The sequence below is a fragment of the Hypanus sabinus genome, chromosome 11 (genome assembly GCF_030144855.1).
Source record: "Hypanus sabinus isolate sHypSab1 chromosome 11, sHypSab1.hap1, whole genome shotgun sequence".
NCBI lineage: Eukaryota > Metazoa > Chordata > Chondrichthyes > Myliobatiformes > Dasyatidae > Hypanus > Hypanus sabinus.
In genome coordinates, this window is record NC_082716.1 from 43,176,689 (window position 1) to 43,198,694 (window position 22,006).

The 22,006-nt window shown below is 38.4% G+C and overlaps 2 protein-coding genes across 3 annotated transcripts in view; one reads left to right on the plus strand and one right to left on the minus strand.

Annotated features, from left to right (window-relative positions):
• Nucleotides 1-18,385, plus strand: part of echdc2 (enoyl CoA hydratase domain containing 2) — a 57,157-nt gene extending 38,772 nt beyond the window's left edge. The window contains exons 8-12 of the mRNA XM_059983516.1: nt 1,739-1,926; nt 2,236-2,286; nt 8,315-8,362; nt 8,447-8,568; nt 18,170-18,385. Of these exons, the coding sequence (XP_059839499.1) occupies nt 1,739-1,926; nt 2,236-2,286; nt 8,315-8,362; nt 8,447-8,524 (365 nt within the window). The 3' untranslated portion in view covers nt 8,525-8,568; nt 18,170-18,385. The remainder of the gene's footprint in view (nt 1-1,738; nt 1,927-2,235; nt 2,287-8,314; nt 8,363-8,446; nt 8,569-18,169) is intronic.
• zyg11 (zyg-11 family member, cell cycle regulator) overlaps nt 10,675-22,006 on the minus strand; it is a 38,414-nt gene continuing 27,082 nt past the window's right edge. For both annotated transcript variants that reach the window (XM_059984221.1, XM_059984220.1), the window contains 6 exons: nt 19,017-19,064; nt 18,286-18,353; nt 14,704-14,833; nt 13,924-13,976; nt 13,235-13,332; nt 10,675-12,747 (listed from right to left, as the gene is read on the minus strand). In XM_059984221.1, coding sequence (XP_059840204.1) covers nt 12,536-12,747; nt 13,235-13,332; nt 13,924-13,976; nt 14,704-14,833; nt 18,286-18,353; nt 19,017-19,064 — 609 coding nt within the window. In that variant the 3' untranslated portion in view covers nt 10,675-12,535. The remainder of the gene's footprint in view (nt 12,748-13,234; nt 13,333-13,923; nt 13,977-14,703; nt 14,834-18,285; nt 18,354-19,016; nt 19,065-22,006) is intronic.

A 22,006-nucleotide genomic window follows, 5' to 3' on the forward strand; every position in this document is an offset into this window, starting at 1 on the left:
ATTCCCACTCGCTCCCTCCACCTAGTGCTCAAACCATGCCAGTAACTTTCCTGTAATACCATGAGCTCTTAACCTGGTAAGTAGCCTCACGTTTGGTACCTTCCCAAAGGCTTTCTGAACGTCCAAATATACAACATTCTCTGAATCTGCTTTATCTATCTGTCTTTTAATCTCCTCAAAGAATTCCAACAGGTTTGTTAGCCAAGATTTTCCTCAAGGAAACCATGCTGACGTTGTCCTATCTTGTTCTATGTCACTAAGTACTCCATAACCTCATCCTTAGAATTGACTCTAACATCTCCCCAACCACTGAGGTCAGGCTATAATTTCCTTTCTACTGTCTTCCTCCTCTCTTAAAGAGTGGAGTGATTTTGTGAGAGAATCTATAATTATAGGGTTAAAGTTTGAAATTAAAAGGTTGGCCATCTAAGACAAGAATGAGACAAAATTCTGTCATTCTCATAATGTGAAGGCATAGTTGAATTGATTCTTGATAAAGCGAGTGTATAAAACAAGGCCACTAATGGGCATTAATGTGGGGTTGGGGTTGTGGAATTAATTATAGAATGATGGAGCACTGTGAAGAGTATCTCTTGCTTTATCCTTAATTTTCTCTGTGGAGATTAAATTCAACTCAGAATTAGATTGAAGAAAGAGAAAAAAGCTGGCATGTCTCACTATTGCTTGTAGGATTGTAGTTTCAAGGCCACTAGATATAATGAGGGATTTAACGTGGCCACACTCCAACTTTCTCAGTTCCCCATCCATTGTTATTTTTAATTTCTTTTATAGACAACTCATTAGACCTGAGCGATTTCTTTATTGCTTTTGTTGTTCAAAATGATCTTTCCTGCTTTTAGTCCTTCCTCACTACTTGCAGCATTAGAATAAGGTAGATGATTTTGCAGCATTACTTCCTTACTGTTGTGTACTTTTCACCTTTTCCTGGTACTGATTTTCATTGAGAGTCACACAGCACAGAAACAGGCCCTTTGCCCACACCAAATATCAAGTGTTCATTTTTGTATAGCTGATACTGATCAGTTTGTATTCTTCACAATTTCCTGTCAGCTCCCCTCCAGATTACAACACTCATCTGCATCTTTGAGATGAGTTAATTAGTTGGCCAGTTTGGGATGTGGAAGGAAGGAAACCCACACTGGTTAAGGGAGAACGTGCAAACTGCACACAGCACTGGAAGTCAGGCTGTTATGCTGCTACTGCTCTTCAGCAGGGGTTCCAGATTTTCAAATTTTATTTTGCTGACATAGAGCGTGGCATAGGCCCTTCTGGCCCTTTGAGTCTAATCGTGGGATGATTTACAATGACCAATTAACCTACCATCTGGTACATCTTTGGATTGTGGGAGGAAACCCACGCGGTCATAGGGAGACGTACAAACTCCGTACAGGCACCCGTGGGTTGCTGAATCTGTATTGTGCTAACCACTAGGCTACCGTGCCGCCCAGGAAAGGCAGGAAGGCCAGCAGGAAGTTGACAAGGGTAGCAGTGGGCATAGAGTTGTAAGAAACAAAGGAAATGAACAGATGCAGCTTTGCAAAGAGAAACAGGCCTTGGAGATGGGATTAAAAATCAAATGTACAAAGTTTTAAAATTGGTAGTACAATACCCAACTTATTATACTGTAGAAAACTATAAATATTAGTAAATTAAATTTGAACGTAAATACAGATCAAACTCACCTTACATAATCAAATTTTCTTTCTTTTCTCCCAAGGTGGCAGCCAGCGGCTGCCTCGTACTGTGGGAATAGGCAAGGCAAAAGAACTTATTTTCACTGGCCGACAGGTAGATGGTGAGCAAGCAGAGTCCATAGGTCTAGTGAATGCTGTTGTGACTCAGAATGACTTGGGAGATGCAGCTTATCAAAAAGCTCTCAATCTGGCTGGAGAGATACTTCCACAGGTTTGTAGTAGACTGATTGTATTAAAATAAATCAATACAGCCTGCAATAGCTTTAAAGCTTGTAACTAAGCAGTAACTAGATAAATACATTCTCATGTCTGTCTTAAGCTGTTATCATCCCCAACCAAAAACCTTAAGCATTTCACAGCTGCTTAAGTTGAAGTGACAATAGCTTGGTGTAGAGTTGTGTAAACGTTTAGCGGGAGGTGTTGGTAATAATTTCTTCGGAAAAAGCAGTAATTCTGTTTATAATTATCTGAATATTGTACTTGAATTAGAAAAATAATCTTTGTGTAATCTAATTTAAAGGGGCCAGTGGCTCTCAAGATGGCAAAGCAAGCAATAAACAGAGGCATTGAGGTAATGTTTATGTTGTACGTTGTAACAAATTTGCTACTTTATCTAATTTAGTTGAAACCTTCCTTTTGCCTGTTACTGCCCAAAACTAGCCATGTAACCAACCATCAGCAGCATTTACCGAGTGCCACCGCAACACAAATTCTTTGTGCCCTGGTTAAGGTGATCAAACTTTTTTTTAAAGTTAGCAGCTTTCCATGGCACCAGAAACAGGAACTTGTACATGATTAAGCTTCATTTTGAAATTATTGAAATGTACTGAACCTGACAAATTACACTGTTAATGGTCTTGGGTCCAGGAGGCCTATTGAAATGATAGGACCTTCTACATGCTTTGAGCCAGTCACTTAAGAAAAAAAAATGGCATAACTTCACAATTTTACCTCCAATATGTGATACTTTCCATATTTTTGATTAATGTAATATGCTGTATATTAATCAAACATTCCCCGGTTATATCCATCTAATCAGTAGTACAAACTTTTTATTTTAGACTTTCAGATTTTGTCCGGGGTGGAAAAGTTCTTATTAAAACGAGTAAATTTTTACATTGTCTTAGGTAGATTTAAAGGTTATACTACATTAAGATTTTAAGGATGGTGTTGACTGAAGTAGTTGAATTAATCATTAAAGTAACTTTCCCCACAAGCAGAAGTTTGTATAGAGCAATGATGGTCTCTTTTTTGAGGCACATATTAATATTGAGATTAATATTTTGAAGAGGAGGATAAGATATGAGCAGAATTGGGCCATTCTGATTGAATCCCCCCCACTGCCCCCGCAAACCCATTCTGCTGCTTTTTTCCCCTCGTAAACCTTGACACCCCTACTAATCAACCACTTAGCAGCCTCTGCTTTAGATATACCCAAAGATTTGGCTCCCCCACCTTGCTGTACCAATGAATTCCAGATTTACTGCCCTCTGACGAAAGAAATGGCTCCTCATTTTGTTCTAAAGCAGTGATTCCCAACCTGGGGTTCACAAATCCTTTGCTTGGGAACTCCTGCTCTAAGATGATGTCCTTCTATTCTGAATCTGTGCCCTCTGGTCTAAGACTTTCCCATTAATGGAAATATCCTCTCTATGTACGCTTTATCTAGGCCTTTCAATGTTCAGTCCATTTCAGTGAGATTCCCCCACCCCTCATTCACCTAAACTCCAGTGAGAATTAAAAGAGAATTAAAAGAAGGTCTTATCTTTGCACAAACAGGTGTGTGAATAGTTATGGAGATGCTGGGGTAGAGATATTTTAAGTAGCTGATAGGTTGGGTTGCCATCTTTCTCACTCCCAAATAAGGGACAAAAGATGGCGTGCCATGGCGGTGTGGGTATGGTGTGGGCCTGGGATGAAGTGATTGAGGGGGCTGGCAGCTAGCAGATGTTAACAGCGACCATTTTCAAAAGAGAGAAAAAAACAACCCTGAATAGGTAAACAAATCCAATATATGACCCATGTTATCATATCTTCAGTGTTATATATGAAATGTAACACCAAATTATAACAAAGCATAATCTGACTACTAGTCAGACATGAAATAACACCAAATAACTCTATCTGTGTGTGCCTATAGAGTAGACATATAATTACTGCAAAAAAGGGGATCCCACCAAGTCTACTTTTTCCGTGGATATTTCTTGCTGCTCTTAACTGATTCAAGAAGTCCTTTGTCCTTTTGCACAGCCAGCAAGAAGTCCTTACATGACAAGTCACAGTTCGCAGATATTTGAAGTTCATTTTTGATCAGCTCTGTGTTGCATCTGTTTCTTGAGTCTGACCATTTAATGGTCATCAGAGAGAAGATCCTCTAGAGCTTCTCAAAAGGCATTTGAGCCTGGCACACTGAGGACAAATGAGACAATCCTGAACATGTTGATCAAGTTGGCTTTCCCTACATTTTGGAAAACTGTCACCCACTTCTCACTGGTGGATTTTGTGGTATCCTGTCTGGCTTTCTGTATTTCCTCCCAGTTAACACAAAACTCTTCATTGAGTTGGTCCATAGTGACTGTCTCTGTCATTTTGAGGGCATCCACCACCTGCTCCAGCTGAGTGAAGGAGAGCTCCTCATAGAGGCTGATTGGTTTCAGTTTCATCATTACATTTTCTGGTGAGAAATCAAACCACTTGTCAATGTATGTAATGACAGAGTCATAGAACTTCACAAAGTCCTGTTGCTGCTTGGACCTTTGTGTTGGCACTTGTTTGTCCATCAGCTGCTTGGCTGGTACCCAAAAAAGCTGTTCAGTTTCCGCTGAAGCATCTTCATTTTGAACTTTCGTAAACATCTGTGATGCAGTTTTGTTTCCTCCAGCTCGTTTACGAGTTGGTCAAAAACACACCCCACTTTGTGGAAAAAGCACAGATAAATTTAAGTAGCTCCAGTTTTTTCTTCATCCTCAAAAACCCTTTTCAGTGCCTCAGGACAGGTCTGGAGGGGCCTGAAGTATGACGTAAGAGCTGGCCAGCTTTGCAGGAGACGTTTGACAGCTGGACGAGCATCGTGTGCAAACATGACGCAGAATCTCAATGCCACTCATTGTCAACAAAGGCAAAAAATGAACACTGTTCCTCTCTTTGGGAAGCAGATATTGAGAAGTGGCTGTAGACCTTTAGAACAATTGTCTCAATATTCACGGACAGCTGATCACAAGCGTGCTTGCAGGCGTTATGAGCTATGTGAGCTGGGCAATTAGCTTTCAGAATGCGATTGTTGGCACTGCTCAATAACTGGTAAACTGAGTAATGTTTCCTAAAGTTTACATCAGCATGATCTGCTGCATAGGCTGTGACGTGTTTAATATCCAGTTCATACTTTTCCACACAGCTCATCAGAAATTGATGTGTTCCACTTGCAGTTTCATCACTGTCTTCATAAAAGTCGAGTAACTTACACTGCACTCCATCAGACACAGAGAAATATTTCACGCACACTAGAAACGTTTTTCTATCTCCCTAGTTTGAGGCATTGGTGGCAACTGAGAAATACATGGGCTCCGTGGGCTCACCTTCTTTGGTTTGGGAACAGATCTTCTAATATCCTGCACAGTCTTTGGTCCTAAAACATTCATTGTAATCATCTCAGCTTTCGTTCTTCCCGTGCATCATCTTCACAACATTTGAGTCATTAAACAAAGCACCGTTGAGCTTAGCAAGACAGTCAGTGCTGTTGTAGCTGGGTCCGTGTTTAACCGTGTGGTACACATACGAGGCTTCACTAGCCACGATTTTGTCATTTTCCGCAGTAGATTTCATGAAGAATGTACCAATATCGCTTGCACCTTTAGCTAGTGTGGCCGCCTTGTGCACTTCTGTGGGAGCATGCTGAGTTAGGCCATTCTCACCTCCATGGCCAATTGAGAATTCCTGACAGCATAAAGTACAGAAGGCCTTCCTTCGTCAACATCGAGTCACCGCTGATGGGCTTAACCCACGTCTTTTTTGCTTCCCATTGCTTGTTATAGCTGAACAGTCTTTTCTATTTTGCAGGTTTATCCATATTGGCACACGCCAAACCGACCAAACAACACCAGACATTACTGAAGCTTTTTGTTTTGGCAGGAATTGGCAAAATATAGCACACAACTGATGTGCATAAGGAGGCCTGTGATTGGATGACAGATGAATCACTTGTGTGTGGTGTCAACAATACATGCAGCACGCACACACGCTGTTGCATCAGATCTAGGATCTGTCTGTACGTGTACCCTCTGGTGATTACAGGGTAGAAGCCATCAAATACGGGACAGGGCAGTCCGGTATGGGAACAAACCAATTTAGCCCAATATATGGGATGTCCCGGCTAATATGGGCCAGTTGGCAACTCTACTGATAGGTCGTGTTGTACTTCACCCCCCCCTGTTCCGGGGTGGGTTTTCCAGTTTGACAAGGATGGCTACTCTAACCCCTCTCATTACTCTGACTCTTGATGACCCTCGTGTAATTGCTATATCTTTAAATATGTTAGTAAATGGGAAAGTTACCCACCATGGCTTGGAACTAAAGCTGCCTCTCGGATGAGTGGCAAAACATCTTCTAGACAACATAGCAAGTCCAGTTGCCTTGATTTACCACTGCTTGAAATACCATGACCTGGATGACTGAGAACCTTTATAGACATACTCCTTTTATCTAAATGCACGAGTACACTTCCCTACACTGCCTTCATCTTCCACTTCTTTGCCCATTTTCCTAATCTGTCCAAGTCCTTCTGCAGACTCCCTGCTTCCTCAACACTTCCTGCCCTTCAGCTTTGTATCATCTGTTATCTTAGCCGCAAAGCCTTCAAAATATAGAAACCCTACAGCACAATACAGGCCCTTCAGCCCACAAAGCTGTGCTGAACATGTCCCTACCTTAGAACTACCTAGGCTTCACCCATAGCCCTCTTTTCTTCTAAGCTCCATGTAGCCATCCAGGAGTCTCTTAAAAGACCCTGACATTTCCGCCTCCACCACTGCTGCTGGCAGCCCCGCTCATCGCTTTCTGCATAAGAAAACTTACCCCTGACATCTCCATTATCCAGATCATTAATATATGATGTGAAAAATGGTGGACCCGACTCCAATTCCTGCAGAACATCACTACTCACTGACCAGAAAAAGCCCCCTTTATTCCCACTCTGTCTTCTGCCAGTCAATCTTCAGACCATGTTAGTATATTTTCTGTAATACCAAGAGCTCTTATCTTGTTTAGCAGCTGCTGGTGTCTTCCACAGTGAAGACTGACATAAAATACTTCCTATGTTCTTCTGCCATTATATTTCATCTTCTCATCTTACTGAATTTTTGGTTGCCTTCTGTTGGTTTTTGAAATCTTTGCTAATGTTACATACTCCCTTTTGCTTTTATGCTAGCTTTGACTTCCTTTGTTAGCCATTCCACGCAGCGGTCCTTTTAGAATGCTGCTGCTTCATTGGGATGAACTGATCTGGTTTCTTCTGAATTACTCCCAGAAGCACAAGCCATGATGTGTAACCTAGGATGATAAGCTCCCAGCTGTGATACTCTTTCAACCTTGACACTATGATAGCCACATCATACCTGCCAATTTCTAACTGCACTACAAGATGCATCTTAATTCATACATTCTGATGTAACACCTTCCAGAAAGGAACAAGCAAATGATAAAGTTGATCATGAAACAGACTAATTCCTTATTTAAGTCATCAGCATGTTTGGCAAAATAGGAAGCAAGAATGTTCTCTAATAAATAATAACTTTTTGGAGTTTAGTCACAATCTGTATCAAAGGAACTCACTAACAACCTATCTAATAGACTATTTGTTTTGGTGTTGATTGTTCAAATTGTTGAGCATGTCACTGCAAAATTCAGCCCACAATATTGTACTGACTTTTTAAATCATTCTAAATCTTTCTTCCAACATAACCCTCCATAGTAGTTCCGAGTCTCAGTGGTATTTTTGTTTTCAAATTTTGAGAGCCTTCATAAGCCATGAGGGGTTACTTATAGTAGGCAGACTACTAAGGTGAGTTGTTCTTGCGGAGGTTGGTAGTAATCATCAGTGTAAGTCATAGTTAATGCTTCCCTTCCCGCAATATGAAATTCAAGTTGTTTCCCATTTATTGATGTTCTAAATGCATGTAACCCACAGCCAAGGACAGATGCAAGACTAAAGATTGAGCTTTCCTGGAATTAAGTATAACCATGTACTGTATACTGTGGTCTTTTAGTTTTTAATCTCGAAATTCGGGGTTCTGAACCTTCTTTTAATGCCATAGACCCCTCCCTACTTTTCACCAGGGTTCTGTTACCACCAGGTTGGAACTCCTGCCTTAGCTTGTTTGGACTGAAATATGGAAGTCCTTTCTTTAATCCTTAATCTAAAGAATTTTCCATGACTAAATGAGTAAATATCAACACTGTTTCAATTCCAGAGTAAAATTAAACACCAATTCCCCAATAGTACTTCTTGTTTAGAAAAGAATGCATTCCTAGCAACAGAAGCAAAATGTTTTCCTTTAGGTAACTCAATTTCATTTTATCTTAAATCTATTTTTAATTCTCTGTAGGTCGATATTACATCAGGAATGGCAGTTGAGGAAATGTGCTATGCTCAGGTATGAAGAGAGCCTCGTGCTGTTTCAGATAAAGATGACTTTGAATAATTAATATTTTGACATTTGTGCCTATTGCTAATACAGGTCATACCTACAAAAGACCGATTGGAGGGAATGGCAGCATTTAAAGAAAAACGACTACCCCACTTTACTGGAGAATGAAATGAAATACATGTCTAAACTGTCAAATATTAATTACAATCACAGTTAAGTACTTAAGATTTTTTCTTCCTGAATGCACTTTTACATATCACTGATTTTCAGCATTTCTACACAATAGCATGTGGGAACTGCAGTAGAAGTTGAAACTGTCAACTCCCATGGTCCCACAAGTGCAGATCTGTACCAAATAACTAATTCTGAGACCTGTACTAATCTATAGCTAAATAGCATACTAATGCAACTTTTGTGATTTTAGACAACTTTACAGACTTTCAGCTTACAGTGTTCTCAGAACAATTACATTGCTCAGGGATGTATTTATTTTAACAATTTTCCTGCACAGAGGAAAGTGATCATGGGGTGAGAGTTTCAATCTGTAACAATAAATGCTATTGGTGATTTGCTAGGACCTTCAATAAATGGTATGTGGGAAGGTTAATTTTCTGGGTGTATCAAATCGGTGTTTTTATAATTGCATGGCCAACAGGATTTTGTTAAGATTGACTTAACCTTTCCTTGGTTAATTTAAATGCAAATTTGTTGTCATTTTGATACTTAATTAAAATATTACAAAGCAGGATGGAGGAACCACGCATCCATTTGGTCTGATAGCTAGTTTAATCCCAACATATTGTGTTGCTGGTCAGTTTTCAGTAGTTTTGCTCATGTATTGCTACAGAGTAGTTAACCCTGATACTCACTTCCATACATCACCCTCCCATCTTTTATCGAAGCCCCTTAAACAATAACCCAATCCTTAACCTAATGTTCTGAATTACAACTGTACTTTGTACAAAACCTCTTTACTATTTAACCCTTTGAGTTCAAGTAGCTTTCTGGTTATTCTGGAGGATAGAGCAGGGGTATTGTTCAAGAATCAGTGTTGGATGAATGATTTCAATTGCAAACTGTTGATATAAACTTGCGGGGCTCTAAGGCACAGTAAAAAAAAAAGGACAGATTTCAAACTTTCATTTATTATCGGTGTGTAACTCTGAAATTCTTCAATTCTCCGGGTAGCCATGAAACCAAGAAAGAAAAGAAAGGCAGTGTAATCAAACCCCCTAATACCATCTCCCCACAAAACAAAAAAACAAACAAAATGGATCACGCACATCAACACCCCCCCCCAAAAACCCCCTCCCCACACATGATCAGGCAAAAAAATATATAAAAACTACAGAACTGAGAAAAAAGGTCTATAGTCCGAAGTTCAAACCCAAAATGTGAAAAAAAAAACGGACATCACTCTCTGCAGCAGCAGGCCTTTCCTTCTCTGGTACCGAGTAACCAGTCAAAAAGGCAAGCAGCCAGCATTCACCCTCTGCACTCACTTCAATCTCCCTTGTCAGTTTAATGGGTGAACAATGGGAGCTTTAATTGACAAAATGGGACAAACATTGGCTTGTGCCATCCTGCAGCCTTCTTGCCACGAGGTTCATTCATGCTGCCTCTGCCTCCCAGAATCTTCCAAAACTACAAGAGCACTGAAGCACCCAAACGATCTCTAAACAGCAAAATGCAGACTCCCAACAGTTCCAGAATCACATTCAAGACAAGAAACAAACAAATGAAAAACAGGTTTCATAATCTATCCAGAAGACATTGACCAAAGGAACATTGTACACAAGTGCTATCTTGGATTCATTGATTCTGTGATGTAATTATTCCACAGTAATTTTTTTGCTGCATACTACTCAAGGATAGCATCTCCATTCTATACCATGCAAGGTTAGCAATCTGAGGGTCTATGTCGTGCACAATTACTGACTCGTGCATAGTCTAAATCAGGGGTTCCCAACTCGGCCCCTTTGGTGAATGGTAGGATCCATGGCATAAAATGTTGGGGACCCCTGGACTGTCTAAATAATCTGTAGAGAAATCCAGGATGCCATCATTATTACTCCCTGGCAAAAGTAATATTCAGACCACATTTCTGCAGATGAATTAAAAATAATCCTTCCACAGAAGCAGTAAACACACCATCCAGTATCCGCATACAGGATAGATGAACAAGACAGACAATTAGCTGTACTCACTGGTCTTGTCAGATCATGTGCATTCATTACCAGTGGAGGAGAGAGGAAAAAAACAAAAACAAGGTAGTTGCCCCAAACCAGTTCCCCCAAAGAATTAACACTTACAATAAATAGCAATGCTAAATCAAATATTTTTAATAGAATGCATTTTTTTTAAAAAATGAGGTATTGAAGGGAAGAGTCAGAGCAGAAAAAAAATCATAAAACCAGTAATATCATAAACATATGCAAGCAATATGAAAAAACAAAATACAGTAATACAAAGCCAATTCAGGTTTTTCCAAAAGCATTTTTCTTTGAGGGAGGTAACATGTTGTACAAAATTGTTTTAAAAAGGGAACAAAAGGTGTTGGGACAAAGATCAAAAAATAAGCTCAATACAGTTCAACATTTCCATTCTTTCTTTTAAAAAAAAGGTTGGCATATGAGTGACATCCAGATTAAGTAAACATTTCATCAGCAACATTTACTCAAATAAAAGCTGCTGCTTGCAGAATGAACATTTGCAAAGACAGCACCAAAAACCAACATTCCACTGTGGTCAACGTCAACTGCATCTAGATAACTTGTAGAAATATTTAACAGCAAACACCATTGCAATTATGGTAATTCCATTCAGTAATTCAAAAGTCATGTTGAATATTAATCATTGTCCATTTGTCTTACTGAGATATTTTGGGACTTTCAACAATCCCATGCATGGTTTCAGTATTTCATTAATTCCTAATATTTTTACAATATTGGGTTTGAGAAGTACGAGAGAAATTTATTTCAAGGCTGTATTCTGAAATCAAAGGCGTGAGAAAAACAATCACCACAAACTGAATTTGCAAGCATTTTCATTACCAGATTAAATGAACATCGGATTAACTCTGCCCCTAAAATTTCATCCCAAATTGCAGTTGGCAGTAGGTTCCAAAGTATTATCCTTTTGAAGTGGTCTGAGTCGAACTGAAATCAAATCATGCTGCAATATTACATATCCAACACAACAGCCACAGCACCACAAGCACATAATCTGCATCTGTAGGACCCAAAGTAGTTTAAACTTATCATCTGTTCCTTCTACGTTAGGAATAATAAGCAAACATCCCTTGATACTAAAACACATGGTAAATCCAAGAACTCCACATGCAATATTTCAATCATAGTGAAAAGTGAACTTTCCTTTAAAGTAACTCGAAGGTTTTAAGCAAAAATCCTAACTGCTGATTCCAGGAAAACCCCAACCTTAAAAACTTGGTTCCCCTTGTTGAATTAGACCAGGCATGAAGGCTACAATGCTGTTAAAATGTTTTGGGGAATAAGAATTTATAAATAAGGATACTGTATTTTTTTGCAGGTCTGAATAAAATCATGCTTAAATGATTTAATGTGCTGATTTAGTCCATTATAGAAAGGATAATAAAGTTATAGAAAATGACATTGATTTTTAAGTGGAAACTACAGACAAGCTTTTAATAATATAAAAAGAAAACTACAACTGAGCAGAGGTTAAAGGGTTGAAGGTGGTTGTGGAAATACATAGCAAAGGTGTGCAGCTAAGAGCAACAAATAAAGGGAGCACCATCTTAACCAGCATTCACTTCAAGAGTTGTAAAGGGAAATGCAAGGAAAGTGAGATCACTGGATAGTTGTACCAAAAAAACCCACAATGGATTAAAGGGCTAATCTTTTGTGTTGTACAATACAACTCAAGACAATAAATTCTGCCACACAGGTAATGATTTTTAAAATTCTTCAGGAACAGTATAGTTTTTCGAGTCATACAGAAATAGGTCAGAGTTTCACATTTCTTCTGCTACTTGGCTATACTGGGCTAGTGTAGTATTTGATCTGAGATCTGATCTCCTTTCCCTTCCCAATGGGAAATCAAAGCTACATTATGAGCAATCTTGAACATTTTGAAAGGAGCCTAATTTATAAAATGAGTGTTTTCTTTTTAAATTACTGGTACATTCTCTCAATACAATTAATCCTGGTTATTCTTTAGATCACACTGCTTAATTTGTGGCTTTTTGTGGCAGAAAGAGACATTTCCATGGCGCATAATGTATGTCTCTAAACTTTCAATAATGCTAATAACAATCTGCAAAACGTCTGGTGAAATCTGTGGATGGTTCTTGATATTGTACAGCTGTTGCATTCCACCTTCTTCAATGAGCATGCTGCAGTATCTAGGAGCTGTAGAAAAGAAAATATATTGGAAGCCACTCTTGAAATTTACATGCTATAATACAAGTCACAATGGATATCAATAAACCACAAATCAAAACCATAATGCTAATAGTAATTCTGATGCCTAATTAAGCCCACCTAGAGGTAACTCAGGATCAGATTTACCAATTTTATATCACACCCAAAATATTAATCATTCCTGATCAACATTTGCAATTTTTTTTTCTTTTGATAGACAACTGAACAGTGAAAACTGAAATTTTAGTTAATTAATATGTATTCCTGGCTCAAATGTTATGAATTATTAGCACAAGAAGTGTTACATTAATGAACAAGTCAGGGCAAAGTTAATTAAAAACCTGTAAGCTCCAATTAACATAATGTGAACACTTTCTTACAAGAATCCAAAATATTGGATCTGTCTTTTAAAAATTAGTAACCCAAATGGACAACATAGCATAACTTAATCTTGGCTAGACACACAAAAGCTCACCATTTTTACTGCAGACATGTTGCATTGCCCAGACAGCCCAAATCTGTACTCCTGGTGTGTCAGAACACTCTAACAATGGGAAAAATGGACTGAATGACCTGGGAAATAAAAATACTTCATTTAGTTGAAAAGAAAACAACTTTTTCCAGTTGAAGCATTGTTACATTAAAAAGTGAAGTTTAATGAGATAAATTGCATCAAAATTTAGAGATCAAGGAATATTCATCAACTATTTCATTCCTTTCTAAATCAACTCAACAACCATTTAACATCTGCATCCTGATTGATACATGTACACTTCCAAATTCAACTTATTCTTAATTACTAATTCATATAACTGCTGCAGTAAGACCAGATAAATTGGAAAATTAGAAATGCAGTGCTACATCTATGAGGCAACATAGCTATACTACTTTGAAGTTTCAGCCCAAACTCGCCAATCTCTCAATCAAGAGGCACAGGGCAAACATATAATCTGAACAAACACATTTATGAAAGAAATTTGGATATTTTTGTTTGAAATCATTCTTTAAGAATTGTGAAGTTCATGAACATATTTTATAAGCTATCCATAACCCCTTGCTGACCCATCCCCTCCAGTTAGCTGGCCTAGTTAGAGTGAGGATGAGATACAAGTATAATGACAGATAAAGACTAATCTCCAAGTCTAATAACAAAAAATAACATACCTATAAGCTACCATTTCACAATCTGGTGTTGGCCAATTTAAAATAACTGAATGCTGAAAGGAAGAAGAAAAAAAAGTGTAGATTAATCTATCAGCAGATAATCAAGTATTATTCTTTAGAAATAAACTAAAAAAGATGCTATTATGGTAGGTGAACACAAATATCACTAGCAAACATAATTTAGATTTATGTAATTTAAAAAGTCACTATTTCATGACTTACAAACTTCAATAATCTTTAACAATCTCCATGTGCCATTATGTAAAATGAATTAAATAACAGGCTTATAGAAGAACATAAACAATACTTTTGCACTTTGCAGTCTAAAGAGAGTTATACTTCAGTGCAAAGGTTAGAGTGAATTCGTTTAAGTAAAATCCCAAGATCAAATAAATTGTACAGCTACCTACTTATTGTTTGTCACCAGCAGATGAAGACTTTTCTCTCGGCATTAAACTACTGTATGTAGCATTATTTTTATTTACTGAAAAAACAGTAACACCCCTACTTCAGAATAAATGGAAAGGGAAATAAAATGTTTAGCAAATTTTAATAATGTTGCTAACATAGTGGATGGGCAGGAACTATGGATTTCAGTGTGGTGCCATATACTACACAGATTAGGGATTCGGAAGTTAACAGTAATTTATTAACTCAGATGGAGAGATACAAGAAAATGCAAGTCATTTTCATGATGGAAGTCCATTAATTTTGTTGTAAATAAATGTTATACTTTAGAAATCCTCATGGAGATCAAACCAGCAATGTGTACAAACATACCAATTGTTCCAGAAGAGAAGCCCGGAGGTCAAGATCCAGTGTCCAAATATGTAGCCCCCGGGATATCAAATGAGCAATTATTCCTGCAGCGAAGTAACTAACTTCCACTTCTTTGTTATGTAATAAAACACTAAAAACAGAACACAGTGTGCATTAGGATAGTACCTATTCCAAAAATATACTGGATCAGAACAGGTCCAAGCAGAAAACAAATTAACTGAGTAAACCTTCATAACAATTCTTCTACAAATTAATTATTCCAGATCAAACTAGAACACACTGGCTTCCCACCCTCTTAAACAAGGCCTCTTTGGTATTTGCAGTCTTATTCAAATGTCACAATGCCACACCACATCTCTTCACCACCCTTCTCCTCCCCACTAAACTATACACCCAAATATTCAATTTTTCTTAGAGTGGTATCTATGTTCTTGCTCTTTTTACTGAGTAGTGCCTACTTTAACTGACCCCTATTCTCTCAAATTCTTCCACTCAAGGTTCTTTCTTTAAAATCATCCCAACTACCTCCAGGCCAAACTTGTTTAATGCTGGTTTTCCTTAAGATTCCATGAAACACTTACTTCTCAGCATCTCTGAAGAGGAGGGAATAAAATCCATCAATATGCAAAATACTGCAGTTGTCATTTTACAATTAATTATGCAAGGTTAAATGGATTTCAACATCACCTCTTCAAAATACAATTGATATTCAACCATATAAAGTTTTAAGTTCAGATATTATTTCAGTAGCTCCAAGAAGACGATGCAAGTATTAATTAAGATTTTATTTCATTTATTGCCAACGCTTAACTGCCTATGTACTGCATAGATAGTTATGCAAGAGTGCAAGCATGTTGTTGCATCTGGACATACACAAAGGTCCGGCCAAGAAAGGTGGATTTGCCTTCCTTGTTAACATTAGTGAATCAGATGGATTTTCACTGCAACCCTGTAGTTTCAATGTTGCCATTAGGGGCAGTGTTAATTCCATGGATTTAATTTACCGAGCTGCCATGGTAGGATTCAAATTTGTGCTTCTGTATTAATGGCCCAGATCTGTCTGCTAATCAAGATTTTTCAAGTTTAATTTATAAGGTTTTTAATTCTTCTTATATTCCTACAATATATTTAAATTATATTTTAATAATTTTTGAATATTTATGATTTAATGAATTTGACAGTGGCCTAAGCCAGAAAATACTTGGCTTTTTCAAACTGTTTTGTTGGTATGGTCTGTTCACTTTCGCATGTCGTGGAAGACTTTGCTAATGAAGGATTTATCTCACGTCTCAGACACGTTTTTCCTGAGAGGCATCAAACAAGTCTGAAATTCTCTCAAGTTATGCAGCATGTGACTGAGTGCCAATTTTAAGTAAATATTCATAAATCGTGCTATTAATGTTTGGCTTTTCATATGTTACACAAGAAGCATTATTTTGATCTCTTTCATGCCAAGTTAAATTAATAGACAACATAGACTGTAAATAAGGCAACCTGACCTGCTGATTCCCTCCAGTATTTAGTGTGTATTGCTCTGGTAGTAGGACATCTGTATCAGATATCTCTGGATACTGGAGCTCCAAAGGGAATGATGGTTCGCTCGTACCTGGACATATGGTTAACACTCTCCATTGGAAGTTACAAAATTTATAAGTAATCTTACTTGTAAATCTCAATAGCAGACACAATTTCAATGGCTCTCCACACTGCTTTAGACCAGCTAGACGACGCAAACACCTACGTCAGGATGCTGATCATCAACTATAGCTCAGCATTTAATACCATCATTCCCACAATCCTGATCGAGAAGTTCAAGAACCTGGGCCTCTGTATTTCCCTCTGCAATTGGATCCACAACTTCCTAACCAGAAGACCACAACCTATGCGAATTGGTGATAACATATTGTCCTTGCTGACAATTAACACTGGCACACCTCAGGGGTGTGTGCTTAGCCCACTGCTCCACTCTCTATGTACACATGACTGTGGCTCAGCAGAGTTCAAATACCATCCATAAATTTGCTGACAATACGACGAGAGGGCGTACAGGAGTGAGATATGCCAACTAGTGAAGTGGTTCCACAGCAACAACCTGGCACTCAAAGTCAGTAAGACAAAAGAGCTGATTGTGGACTTCAGGAAGGGTAAGACAAAGGAACACAAAGCAATCCTCATAGAGGGACCATAAGTGGAGAGAGTGAGCAGCTTCAAGTTCCTGGGTGTCAGGATCACTGAGGATCTAACCTGGTCCCAACATAATGTAGTTATAAGAAGGCAACACAGTGGCTATACTTCATTAGGAGTTTGAAGAGATTTGGCATGTCAACAAATACACTCAAAAACTTGTATAGCTGTACTGCAGAGAGCATTCTGACAGGCTGCGTCACTGTCTGGTATGGAGGGGCTACTGCACAGGACCGAGAGAAGCTGCAGAAGTTTGTAAATCTAGTCAGCTCCATCTTAGGTACTAGCCTACAAAGTACTCAGGACACCTTCAGGGAGCAGTGTCCCAGGGCGTGCCCTTTTCTCACTGTTACCATCAGGTAGGAGGTATAGAAGCCTGAAGGCACACGTTCAGCGATTCAGGAACAGTTTCTTCCCCTCTGCCATCCAATTCCCAAATGGACATGGAATCTTTGGACACTACCTCACTTTTTAAAAAAAAATATACAGTATTTCTGTTTTTGGACTTAAAAAAAGCAATTTAATATACATTATTGTTTATTTATTATTTCTCTTCTATATTATGTATTGTGTTGAACTACTGCTGTTAAGTTAACAAATTTCACGTCACATGCTGGTGATAATAAATCTGAGTCTGAAATATTGTCAAGATTGAACTTTAATGTCATCGAGCTAAAGCACATATGCAGAGGCTTTAGAGAACACAGAAGAGGTTCAACAGGATAATACCTGGATTGGAGTGTTACAGCCCTAAAATAATGAGAGTCACTCATGGGGCTGAGAAGCAGAGATTCTCCCCCTCCCACAAGGTCAAATACGAGAGGGCATAGGTTTAAGGTGAGCGAGGGAAGTTGAAAGGAGACATACAATGCAAAGTTTTTTTTAAAATATAAGATGGTCGGAACATGGAATGTGCTGCCAGGTAGAAACAAACATGACACATTTGATAAGATATTTCAACACACATGAAAAGGCAAGAAATAGAGGGACACAGACCACAAGCACAGACAGGTGGGATTAAGTTGGTTTGGCATCATGGTCAAAGAAGATATGGTTGGTCAAAGGGCCTGTTTATGCATTGCGGTGCTCCATTTTAAAATTTCATATGAAACAAATGTTTCCTAATATCTTGTACACTATATAAACTGATTTGAAAATGTTGATCACCCATCCCAGTAAAAAGTGTATTTAAACTATTTTAAAAATTCCAAGAAATCATGATCGCTATATAATAATTCTTTTGTACATTTCTTGAGGAAAAATATTCTGCTTTGTATTTCAGGTTTTAGCACTTCCTGCTCGGATGCAGTGAAAACCCTACTGCAGTAAACTGGGGAAAGAGAAGTTTAAAGAAAAAGGCAAATATCCTGAAACTCAAAATGGCAAAATAATTGTTACCTAATGTGCTCAATGAAGCTCTTCTTCATTAGATGAGGATGGAGTTCTTTTACTTCCGCTATGTTGTTCTAAAATATAAAAAAGTTATTTAAGTATTGGACACTGCATCAAAAGGATGTTTTATTGTTGAAAAACTCATTTTCTGTTCACCTCCAGCATTAATTCCTTCAACAAAATATAGTTCTGAGCATAGTTGGAGTCAAAATATTTCCAGTTTTCTAGATTACTTCAGAGTGCAAGAATATTGCTTGCAATTTTCTCTTTTGGAGCAATCTTATCTTTGACTGTGACAAAGTTTATGGTAAATGCAATTGTAACAAAACATGAAAAGTGTTTTAGAAAAACTATGGGTTCATAATTTTATGAAGTCTTAAGCTTTTTTGATGAGTTTATCAAAAGTATGTCCCAATCACAGATTGTTATAAAAATGTTCATCTGAGAAACGGGAGAAAAAGTAAAGACAAAAACTGAAAAATCACCTGTATTATCTCTGAATTCAAATTTGTAAATTAAATAGTCAGTTTTCAGAAATCATACTTTGTAACAATTATTTAAGAGATTTATATAAAATATGAACAAAACATCTCTCAAACTACAGACTCAGTTTCCCCTAATAATCGTAGTTGTAGAGAGAAATTGGATCCCGGACTCCTTCCCTCTTCCATATACAGAAACATACAAAACATTTAGTCTGGATGGGGAATCTTTTTCATAATATTAAGCATACTTACCAACAAACCAAGAACCTTCTGCTGGATGGATGGCTCACATGGAAAGGACTGTTAAAACAGGAATAGGAGTCATCAAGATGTACTGTCTAGATAGAAACTCATGATATGAAATGGTTTTAAAAAACAGTATTTTAGACAAGGAGGAAATAATTTAGTCAGCATCATTCGTACTATGTGACAGGTACTGAAGGGTTAACCTCTTATGTCAAACAGTTCAAGTTGGGTTAGACTACTATTTGTACTCTGGTTCTCACCAATTCAAACCTGTCCAAGGACCTGTGTTTCTTCCCCTCTGATTATAGTTTCAAAAAGTTTACCCTCTAATAAAGTTAGATTCTCAGGCCTGGAATTATTAGAAATGTCTTTACATAAAAGACTACCACATTGGCAACTGTTCAATTCTTTCAGTACCTCCTCCATAGCTAGTGATGGTTAAAAGATTATAGCACGCATTGCCCCATAGCAACTCTGGATACAATTGTCCAGACCAAACAACTGAATCACTCTAATTGTTAACTATCCCTTCCTTACTGGAAGGGCTAATTTATATTACAGTTTACCTTTTCCACTTGGATCAATATTTCATCAGTGAAAATATTTCAATCAATATTTGCATTACTACATTAATGCAAAGTATTCCAAATATTCTTGCCATGTCCTGTACTCTAGCTGTACATCAACCTTTGCTGGATTTCATTTTAACTAGCATCCCCATTATTAGATTTTCTCAGACCTCTTAAGAGAAGTATCCCAGGCCCACCCATCTCTGCTGCCTCATGAATGACAGTTCAGGTTTCATTGGCATTTAACCATATGCATAATACAGCCAAATGAAACCATGTTCCTCCAGGGCCAAGGTGCAAAAAACAGTACCAACAGTCACACACAGCATATAGCACATTCTCCCACATTCTCCCCGGGTGGCTGCAGCACGCAACGCCACAGTACAAGCACCTGATCAGCACAACAGCCGAGGCCATGCACCTCCCCAATGAACCCGACTTACAGTATTCTAACTACCAATGTCCAACAGGGTCTTCCGATCACACGAAAAACATCTAAGACAATCATCTGTAGCACCGCACACAATTTCTGACACCACCTTCCTTGGGTGGCTGCAGCAAGCAATGACACAATATGCAGCAAATCCAGCTCTACCACTAATCAACAACTTGCTAGACGGGTAGACCTGCAGTACTTGATGTTCTTAATATGCAGCAGTGTCTTGCAATGGTAAAGAACAAATTATTACACTATTTATTGGACCTGGAGAGGCTGCTGCAACTGAGTGTGCCGTCATACCAGAAGAAAGGCAAGGGTAGCAAAGTCAGAAATGAGAATGTGAACTGTCATTCTGACAGTGTCCAATTCCATTCACGGATAGCTTGAAAACAAACATTTAGACTTTTCCCTGCCCTCACTTATCCATTGCCTCAGTAACAAACAACCTTTATACCACACAATAAACATCTGGAATATATTCAATGTCATTACCATTTCCAAGTTCTTGAACTTCAAAAACTGGGAATTGTTGGGGTGACACCTCAACAATTGTTACCTGACACTTGAACACTTTTATATGGAATGGTCTGACAAGAAAACCAAATGGCTCATCAAACTTCACAAAGCTGTTCCACCAATTACAGCATTCATGCAAGTATATAATGAGAAATTCTCCACGTCTGAATGAATTCTGTTTCATGAAAATGCAATGTCCTTGAAAATTTAGGCATAGAGGATGGCCATTTAGCCACTGAGTTCATATGGTTCTTTATAGAGAACCATATCAGTATCATTCTCCACCCTCTTCCTGCAGTCCTTCAAGTTATTTTTCCTCCAAATAGTATACTACTATAACCATAATTAATCCTAGAACACCACAGCTTGAGAAGACAACCTTCACCAGATGAATTGTACAGGTTCTGGACAGTTCTCCATCACCTCAAAAGCAATTAGGTCAGGAAATATTTAGTTACTCAAGCTAACTCCATCATTCCAACTCCTGACGAAGGGACCATTCAGCCCATTGAGTCTACTTATTCCATCATGGCTGATTCCAGATCCACTCAACCCCATACACCTGCCTTCTCATCTCTCTCTGATGCCGACTGATCAGAAAAAAATCAACTTATGCTGTAAATATAACCATGGACTTGGCCTACACCACAGAGCATTCCTCATATTTACTACTCTTTGGCTAAAAATAAAAAATCCTCCTTACCTCTGTTCTAAAAGGTTCCCCTCAACTTTGAGGCTGTGCCCTATAGTTCTGGATACCCCCACCATTGGAAACATCTGCTCCACATTCACCTTGTCTAGGCCTTTCAATATTCAGTAGGTTTCAATGAGAACCCCCCCCCCCCACCCCACATTCTTCTAAATTCCAGTGAGCACAGGCTCAAAGCTGCCAAATGCTCCTCATGTTAACCTCTTCATTCTTGGAATCATCCTCACGAACCTCCTCTAGACTCTCTCCAATAACACATCCTTTTTGAGATAGTCTTATAAGCACACTGTCTAACCCACTAAATTCTCCCAAAAAACTGTGTGCAGAGCTCTATCATTCTAAATTCTCGTAACATCTACCCTATCTTCAAATAATCAAATCACCTGTCTGTCCTTTATACTCCACTGCATATAAATCAACCTTACTTAAGCTTTTCTGTCCGAACAAGAGCAGCGAGAAATGGAGTTGAAATAGAGGAATGATCAATTACTGCCAAACAAAACATCTTGCCAATTAAAGCATCGAGGAAGATTGAAATTGATGAGGATGAGAGCGGAAGGTGAGTTGGTATTCAGCCTGCAAGTGACTGGCCTCTTGCTTGCTGCTCCTGGAGAAAGGTGCTTTCATTCAATCAGTCTCACTCCCTCTCGCTCATTGCTGCCAGAATCTTGCGTTGTGGGCAAGGTTTAATCGGCACAGCTCGTGAAATGGACTTTGTAGTTCACGTGTATTTCTGGTTGCTGAACTATTTTGACCGGGGTGG